Raw genomic sequence first — 10,054 nt, 5'->3', positions numbered from 1 at the left:
GGAATATTGCTTTAACTATGTAAAGGTGTGTTACATTTGTTTATGTTGTGGAATATTTAACTATGTAAAGATGTGTTACATTTGTTTATGTTGTGAAATATTACTTTAACTATGTAAAGGTGTGTTATATTTGTTTATGCTGAATTTGTTTAATGATATAAAAATGTGTTGTTTTCCTGCCTAAGGCACCTGATTGGTCTAATAAGAAGCTGAACAGCCAATAGCTAGGCAGTAGAGGGATGGGGGGGGCTGGTGGGCAGAAAGAATAAGTAGGAGGGAAGGAGGAATGGAGGGAGAGAGAGAGAGAGAGAGAAGAATGGGGGAGAAAGAAAGGGAGACACCTGGGGCCAGCCAGTCAGGCAGCTGCCAGACAGATAGACACAGACTAGGACATACAGAATGAAAGAAAGCTAAAAAGCCCCAAGGCAAAATGTAGATGAAGAGAAACGAGAAACAGGTTAATTTAAGTTATAAGAGCTAGTGGGACAGGCATAAGATAAGGTCAAGCATTCATAACTAATAATAAGTCTCAGTGTCTTTATTTGGGAGCTAGTTGGTAGTCCAAAAGAAAACCTGCTTCAAGACTGTAACAAGCAGATGATGACAGAGAAAAGCAATAAACAGAGAAAGAATCTGCCAGGACATCCACGGAGAACCTGAATCTGTAGGCAGGTACCCAGGTGGATTTAGTCTGAAAGGTAGATGCCCTCATCATTGCCTCCTAGAGCAAGTGTGAGAAGCCTGAGAGACAACAGACCCGAGAGTTTATAGTACCAAAGCAGGTTCTCTGTGCTCAAGAGAACACCCACACCAAGCTACCTGCTTTCTCCTCCTTGTACAGTCATCTGAGTTAGGTCAGCCGGTGCCTCTTCTGCCTGTGTCACTGGATGCCTAGTGTGATGGCTATTCTTGGTTGTCAACTTGACTATATTGGCAATTAACTAAACCTGTGAGTTATCATTGGAAGCAGGAATACCCACTTTTAATCTGGATCTTTTGAAGTGGGAAGATCTATCTTTAATCTGGGCCACACCTTCTGGTGGCAGTGTATATAAAGAACTTGGAAGAAGGAAGTTTATTCTTTGCCTACTTGCCCTGACTCTTTCTGGCGAGTCCATTCCTTCACTGACATTAGAGCCTACTTCTTTAGTATTGTGAAGATCAGTAGAAACTTCCAGCTTCCTAGGCTGAAGACCTACTGGATTCTTGGGTTTTCCACTGATAGACAACCACTGTTGGACTAGCTGGACTAGAGTTTGTAGGTCACTCTAATGAATTATCTTTCTGTATCTCTATATGGATTCATTCTACTAGTTCTGTTCCTCCAGAGTAGTGATTCTCAATCTGTGAGTTGCAACCCTTTTGTGGGTAGAACGACCCTTTCACAGGGTAGCCTAAAACCATCAGAAAACACAGGTATTTACATTACAATCCATAAAGTAGCAAAATTACAGTTAGGAAGTGGCAACAAAAATAATCTTATGTGTGGGGGGGGTCACAGCATTAGGAAGTGTGAGAAACACCATTCTAGAGAATCCTAACTAATACACCTAGTTAATTCCTAGCTACTCTAATCAGGGACTAGTGGGAAGAACAGACAGGGAAAGATACTTACATTCTTTTATTCTTTAAACTTCCACATTGTTTCATACCAAACATTTCTAATTACATATATTATTTAGTTTATACTTGAATTACTTATATTTGTAATTCATGTATTTAAATCTAAGAGGATTCAGATTGATATAAAATAGCAAGAGATGTTAAAAGTTAAAAAAATGTAGAATAATATTTTATGCAAACATGTTTATTAGAAATTGTGACAAGAAAGATGACTTTCCAACTTGAATAAAGCTTATATTTATTAGATTGTATTTATTTTATATGCTTGAAGAACTTGTCTCTGAGCAATTAGTAACAAATATGTGTGCGTATATACATGTTTGCATGGGTGTGTGCATGAGAAGACCAGAAAATAACAGTGGGTAGCATTCCTCAGGAGACATCTACTTTGTTTTTTGAAATGGGGCCTCTTATTAGTCCCAAACTTACCAAATAGGCTAAGTTGGCTGCCCATCAAGGCCCAGGGACCTTTCTGTCTCCACTTCTCCAACACTGGAATTACAACCATACACTCTTACACCCAACATTTTTATATGGGTGTTTGGGTGTTAGTGATTGAACTCAGGTGCTTATGCTTGTTCTACAAGCACATTATCTAGTTCAAAGGATCTCCTTTACACCAAAACTATAAAGCCATCTAGAAAGCTGTCCATGAATGGTGCACACCTGTGACTTTAGCAATCAGGAGGTGGCACCTAGGCTACATACAAAGCAAGACTTTATCTTTTAAAAGGACCCAAAAGTGTTACTACAACTGCACCATAAATCAAGGGAATTTATAACTTTCCAATAAAAATAGTCTTTAGAAATTACAAAATGGATAACACACTTTTTGGAAGCCACCTTCCAGGAAAAATCTGGAAAGAGCAATGGAGAGAGGCACATCACCAAACTGCCTAAGTTTCTGGGTGGAAAACTCAGCCATTCTTGTTCTCAGAGCACCGAGTTGATGCCTCAATACCAGAGAAATAAACACACAGAGTAAAACACAATTATCAGCACGAAATCCTGTTTTAGGAACAGTGCAGAACCAAACACACATTGGCGCACAGAAAAGAGCAAGTAACTTACAGGGTGCTTGGCTGAAAGTCTCCCCGTCACAGTTCCCGTCTGATTCCAAGTAGAAGAGATGGAGCCCTTGGTCGTTTAAGAAGAATCAGTTTAAACCCAGGCAATATGGCATGAGGAAGAGCACACAGACCCTTCATCTACAACACCCACTTGCTCCTCCTGAATGTTATAAAACAGTCTTGGTATCAGAGACAGATGCTCCCCTCTAACCCAAATACAAGTAGCAACGGGACAAGTAGATCCATTTCTGTTAAGTCTTAAGTCTATGTGTGGGTTAAGGGGCTGTAGGGACAGCAAAAACTCAAAGTGCAATTGTACCACAAACTGTTGCTTGTGCAGCCTTGTAAGTTACAGACACGTCTGAATGTGCTTTTCTCGTGTGCAAATTAAAACAGTAATGTCTACCTGTGATGGATATTATTGGTTGCCAACTTGACTATACCTTTAATTAACTAAAACTCAAGTGATTAGGTATACCTTTGAAGGATTTTTTCTTAATTAAATAATTTGAAGTGAAAAGATCCCCTTTTAATCTGTATCTTTTGTGGTGTGAAGATCCACCTTTAATCCAGATCTTTTTTTTTTTTTTTTTTTTTTTTATTTTCGAGACAGGGTTTCTCCATAGCTTTTTGGTTCCTGTCCTGGAACTAGCTCTTCTAGACCAGGCTGGCCTCGAACTCATAGAGATCCACCTGCCTCTGCCTCCCAAGTGCTGGGATTAAAGGTGTGCGCCACCACCGCCCGGCCCTAATCCAGATCTTTTGGGGTGAGAAAATACACCTTTAACCTGGGCCACACCTGCTGGCAGCCTATCTAAAGAACATAAAAAAAAAATAAAGCTTGCTCTGTTTTTGCCTGTTTGCTCTCAATACAAATTCACTCCTTCACTGGCATTAGAGCCGACTTCTCTGGGATTCCAGCATATACTGAAGACCATCGGAGACACCCAGCCTTGTGGACTATAACAACTATTGATTATTGGACTTTCTGTTGATAGACAACCATTGTTGGACTAGCTGGACCACAGTCGATAATCCAGTCTGACACATCTTCTTTATATGTGTGTGTGTGTGTGTGTGTGTTCATATGTATGTTCCTCTAGAGGATTCTGAGAGCCTCAAATGACTCCATAAAAAGACATGACAGTAGATGTGAAAGCAGGCTAGCTGCTGAACTGCCTCATGTATGGAGAATCTAAAGGTATAATAATAACCTGCATTGTACAAAGATTGAATAATATGACCACAGTCCGTAGTTCCAAGAATAATGAACTTTTCCTCCTTTATTGTGATTGTAAAAATGGCATATGTATCTGAACTCAAAATAAACCTTACTTCTAATCCCAATTTTCTTTTGTAAAGCTTTGTTACCTTTTTCATATAAGCTAGTAATCCGTCTACAAAAGTTGACTTGATCTTGTGAACCTACAGCATAAAGACAAGAATAGTTACCTTCTTAAACTTGTTTAAGAACTCAAAGACACCAACTGCAGAGCAGCAGTTTACATAGGGCTGGACATGTAGTGCAGAATCCACCTTGGATAACCTTAAGTAGTGCCAGGATGGAATAACACAGGTCCACAAAGAAAGATGCCAGTCTGTTATCAGTTGCAAAGCTCAAATGCTCATCTCAGTGTCCTCAGCAGTGGGCCCTTTCTAGATCTTTCCCAACCCTTACATGACTCCAGGATGATGGCTGGTTTGGAACCAGTGTATTTCTGCAGGACAGGGACTCAGTAAATAATTACATTGTTGTTTGGTTTGTAAATGTGATTGATGGGTAACAGAAATCATGAAATAAAGGGCAGGTACGTGAACAGAGAAAACATTAATAACTAAAAGAGGAAAGGGGGCATGCCAGTAACCCCCCAGTAAACATCACTGTCTTGAAACCAGGGGGAATGCTAGGACTTTGTGAGAATTAGTAAAAGTCTTATTCTCACTTGAAGGGACAGGGGAACAGGCCGTCAGTCTCCTTCCACATATGACTCCTTGGGCTCCCAGTGCTGGACAAAGCAGACTCAGACATGAGTAAGATGACATCAGGACATGAAGAAGCAAGGCTGACATGAAATTAGTTGAGGAAATTTTATCTCTTTTGAACACTGTTAACAAGCGTCAGCAAATATGGTTGTGAATAGAGACAGGGTTGGCTAGTTTTCCTCCATCACAAACAATTTACACACAACACACACAGAGTCAACTTACTTGTCTATATTCCAAAATTATCTTGGGTAATGGGTGAAGGTCTTGTAGAGAATTTAACTAAAAAATGAAAATATTTATTACCAATATAATGTCTTCATTTCAACAATTCAAATGTTTACTTTCAACTGGAGAGTGTTCTAGTCATAAATGATGTAATTTAATATATTTTCCAAAATGAAGACTCATAGCAAACTCAGATTATCAAGTGTCTTAATCCCAACCCTTTACAAAATAATTCTGCTATCAGTCCAGGAGATAAATTATTTCACATGACCTGAGAAATAAGAGTCTTCTTCAGAACTTAAATTAGCAAAATCTAAATCCTACAAAAATCAGTAAGACAGAGGCCCCCATACATAAAGCCCATACTATAGTAGCATCCAAAATTTGACTCAGAAATCTGGATGAAACTTCATGGAGGTGACACAAGCTTTGAATCCTAAAACTATAGCATTGAACTCACAGTACTGATCCTAATAAGCTGATAAGAAGTACTGGCTATGTGGGAACCTAGTCTGTTTGGATGCTCACCTTCCTAGACCTGGATGGAGGGGGAAGGACCTTGGACTTCCCACAGGGCAGGGAACCCTGACTGCTCTTTGGACTGGAGAGGGAGGGGGAGGGGAAATGGGGGAAGAGGGAGGGAAATGAGAGGGGAGGAGGTGAAAATTTGTAATAATAATAATAATAATACTAAATACCATTAAAAATAAAACAAAATAGCGTGAAAAAAAAACCCCAAAAAAAACAAAAAGAGGAAAAAGTAGCCTATAGTGGTAGTCAGAGCTCAGGGTCTGAAAAGGAGCAGGACCTACTAGGAAACTGAGATATTTATTTCTTGCCACAACAGCAATTATATGGTACTATCACAAGCTTTCTGTCTTAGTAGATAGAACATACCTACAAACATACCATACAATACCAACAAAGCCACACCTCCCAATAGTGCAACTCCTTTTAGGGCCATTTTATTTCAAACCACCACATTCTACTTCCTGGCCCCAAATGCCTGTAGCCATATCATAATGCAAAAACGCATTCAGTCCAACTTCAAAAGTCCTCATAGTCTATTACAGTCTTGAACTTATTTAAAAGTCTAAAGTTCAAAGTCTCTTCTGAGATTCATACAATCTCTTTAACTGTAATCCCCTGTAAAATCAAAATCAAAAGGCAGATCACATACTTCCAATATATAATGGCCCTGGATATATATACATTACCATTCCAAATATAGGAAAGTGAGCACAGTGAGACTGAACCAAAGCAAGACCAAAAACTAGCTGGGCAAACTCCAAACTTTTTATCTCATGTCTGATGTCAAAGCATTCTTTAGAACTCCAACTCTTTTCAGTGTGGTGTTGACTGCAACGCATTTCTTGCTCTTGGGCTGGCTCCACTCTCTGTTAGAAGCTTTCTTCAACAAGTATCCTATGACTCTCTAACATCTTGGGGTCTTCACGAAAAATCAAGGCTTGAACTTCACAGCTTCATGAAACTGCCTCTTTAGGCCCTATTCAGGGACACGCCTGTCAATGCCTGGCCTCAACCATTTTCCTTAGGTGCAGAGAAAAATTCCATAACCTGTTTCTTCTATCCTTAACTCCAAAGCCAGAAGAACTACATGGCCAAAGTTGCCAAATTCTGCTGCTTCTGGGGCTGGAAGATGGCCCCCTCATTCAATTACATCTTTACAAGCTTTATGCTTTTGATTTTTATCTTTACTTCCTAAGCTTGGCTGTCCTGGAACTTGCTACACTGTAGACCAGGGTGGCCTCAAACCCCAAAATCTTTAGTTACATCTTCACCATCAGCTTTCTATTTTCCATAGTTTTCTTCACTGCCTAAACTTGGCTGTCCTTGAACTTGCTCTGTAGAAATGGCTGGCCTTAAACTCAGAGACCCACCTGCCTCTGTCTTCTGAGTGTTTGGATTAATGGCAAGCACCACCACATTTGACTCTAAGCTTTTCTTTAATTGCTTTTCACAGATTGGAAATTTAGCTGGGAGGGATCTTGCCCTGAAGTCACCACTTCCTTTACTTATTTTCTTAATCCATTTATCTCCTTGAAAACAAAACTTAGCTCCATTACACTTCCTGGTGCTCTTTTTCTCTTCAAAAATTTTATTTTGTACCAGTTTGCATTTCCACCAGCAATGGATGAGTATTCCCCTTACTCCACACCATCTCCGCACAAGCTATCATTAGTGTTTTTGATCTTAGGAATTCTGACAGGTGTAAGATGGAATCTCAGAGTTGTTTTGGTTTGCATTTCCCTGACAGCTAAGGATGTTGAACATTTCCTTACGTATCTTTTGGCCATTTGAGATTCTTCTGTTGAGAATTCTCTGTTTAGTTCAGAACCCCATTTTTTAAATTGGGTTATTTAGAATTTTAATGTCTAATTTCTTGAGTTCTTTATATATTTTGGAGATCAGTCCTCTGTCTGATGTGGGGTTGGTGAAGATCTTTTCTCATTCAGGAGGCTGCCTTTTTGTCTTATTGACTGTGTCCTTTGCTTTTCAGGAGCTTCTCAGTTTCAGGGGGTCCCATTTATTTATTGTTGTTCTCAGTGTCTGTGCTACTGGGGTTATATTTAGGAAGTGGTCTCCTGTGCCCATGCATTGAAGGCTACTTCCCACTTTCTATTCTATCAGGTTCAGTGTGGTCGGATTCATATTGAGGTCTTTAATCCATTTGGACTTGAATTTTGTGCATGGTGATAGATATGGATCTATTTTTTTAATTGATCTTGTATCCTGCCACATCACTGAAGGTATTTATCAGCTATAGGAGTTGTATGATAGAGTTTGGGGTCACTTATATATCATCTGCAAATAACAAAAATTTTACTTCTTTCTTTCCAATTTGAATCCCCTTGATCTCTTTTTGTTGTCTTATTGCTAAAACTTCAAGAACTATGTTAAAGAGATATGGAGAGAGTGGACAGCTTGTCTTGTTCCTGATTTTAGTGGAATTGCTTTGAGTTTCTCTCCATTTAATCTGATGTTAGCTGTCAGTTTGCTGTATATTGCTTTTATTATATTTAGATATGTTCCTTGTATCCATGATCTCTCCAATACCTTTATCATGAAGGGGTGCTGGATTTTGTCAATTTTTTTTTAGCATCTAATGAAGTGATCATATGAGTTTTTTTTCTTTCAGTTTATTTATATGATGGATTACATTGATAGATTTTTGTATGTTGAACTAGCCCTGCATCTCTTTGATGAAGCCGACTTGATCATGGTGGATAATTTTTTTTATGTGTTCCTGGATTCAGTTTGCCAGTATTTTATTGAGAATTTTTGCGTCCATGTTCATGAGTGAGATTGGTCTGTAATCCTCTTTCTTGGTTGAGTCTTTGTGTAGTTTTGGTATCAGGGTAACTATAGACTCATAAAAAGAGTTTAGCAACATCCCTTCTGTTTCTATTATGTGGAACACTTTGAGGAGTATAGATATTAGCTCTTCTTGGAAGTTCTGGTAGAATTCTGCACTAAAACCATCCGGCCCTAGGTTTTTTTGTTTGTTTGTTTTTGTTTTTTTTTTTGTACAACTACTTTGGAAATCAGTATGGCAGTTTCTCAGAAAATTGGGACTCAACCTACCTCAGGATCCAGCAATTCCAGCAATACCACTCTTGGGCATATACTCAAAAGATTCTCAATCATAATACAAAAGCATTTGTTCAACTATGTTCATAGCAGCATTATTTGTAATAGCCAGAACCTGGAAACAACCTAGATGCCCCTCAACTGAGGAATGGATAAAGAAAATGTGGCACACTTACACATTAGAGTACTACTCACTGGTAAAAAAATCAAAAGACAAAACAAAAACAACCAATGACTTCTTGAATTTTGCATGCAAATGGATGGAATTAGAAAACACTATCCTGAGTGAGATAACCCAGACCCAAAAAAGATGAATATGGCATGTATTCACTCATAAGTGGATACTAGCTATAAACAAAGGACATTGAGCCTATAGTTCATGATCCTGGAGAAGCTAAGTAATAAGGTGAACCCAAAGAAAAACATATATAGACCCACCTGAATATTAGAAACAGACAAGATTGCCTGACAAAATTGGGAGCATGGGGGCGCAGGGATAAGGAAGGGTAGAAAGGAAAGAGGAGGGGAAAAGAAGAGGGTTGTGGAGAACTTGAGGGAATGGGATAGTCGAGATGGAGGATGGACAGTGATGAAAGCAAGAAAAGAGATATTTTGATTGAGGGAGCCATTATAGGGTTAGCGAAAACTTGGCTCTAGAGAAATTCTCAGGAATCCACAAGGATGACCTTGCCTAAGATCCTAAGCAATAGAGGAGAGGGGGCCTGATCTTGACTTGCCTGTAGTCAGAGTGATAAATATCTTATATATCACCATAGAACCTTTGTCCAACAACAGGTGGAAACAGGCAGAGACCCACATCAGAACACTGGACTGAGTTCCCAAGGTCCAGTTGAAGAGTGGAAGGAGTGAGAATATGAGCAAAGAGGTCAAGACCATGGAGGGTTCATCCACTGAAACAGTTTGCCTGAGCTAATAGGAACTCACTAACTCCAGCTGGACTGGGAAGGAACAAGCATAGGACCAAACTAGTCCCTCTGAATGTGGATGACAGTTGCATGGCTTGGGCAGACTGAGGGGCCACTGGTAGTGGCACCAGGATTTATTTCTACTGCCTGTACTGGCCTTTTGGGATCCTATTCTCTTTGGATGTATACCTAGCTCAGTCTAGATATAGTAGGGGGACTTTGGACCTTTCCCAAAGCAATGTGCTTTACCCTCTCTTAGGATTAGATGAGGATGGGATGGGAGGGTGTGTGGAGGGAGTGGGAGGAGGAGAGGGAGTAGGAATTTGGATTGGTATTTTTTTTAAAAAAAAAGAAATCTAATAAATTAAAAAAAATTTGTAATTTACCCTGCTCAGCTTGCTCCTTTTCATTATAAATCTTCACACAAGATAGAGACCATACTAGGCTGTTTTGAGATTTCTACTGCCAATGGAATTAACTCAAAACTCTTCACTTTAGCCGGAGACAGACACTTTGAACAAGGGCAAAGGCACCCACTTTCTTCACCAAAATATCACAAGAATAATCTCTAGGCAAGGGAACGCGGTCGGAACACCGGGCGGCGGAACGCGG

General features: G+C 39.5%; 1 protein-coding gene across 1 annotated transcript in view; it reads right to left on the bottom strand.

Moving 5' to 3' along the window:
• Positions 1-10,054, bottom strand: part of Poln (DNA polymerase nu) — a 126,965-nt gene that overhangs the window by 76,014 nt on the left and 40,897 nt on the right. Inside the window, exons 10-12 of the mRNA XM_005366212.2 lie at positions 4,902-4,958; positions 4,065-4,118; positions 2,695-2,760 (exon numbers count right to left, since the gene is read on the bottom strand). Of these exons, the coding sequence (XP_005366269.1) occupies positions 2,695-2,760; positions 4,065-4,118; positions 4,902-4,958 (177 nt within the window). The remainder of the gene's footprint in view (positions 1-2,694; positions 2,761-4,064; positions 4,119-4,901; positions 4,959-10,054) is intronic.

Source organism: Microtus ochrogaster, unplaced genomic scaffold, assembly GCF_000317375.1.
Source record: "Microtus ochrogaster isolate Prairie Vole_2 unplaced genomic scaffold, MicOch1.0 UNK6, whole genome shotgun sequence".
Classification (NCBI taxonomy): Eukaryota; Metazoa; Chordata; class Mammalia; order Rodentia; family Cricetidae; genus Microtus; species Microtus ochrogaster.
Note: the sequence above shows the minus strand (reverse complement) of the source record. Positions and strands in the feature narration are given on the sequence as shown.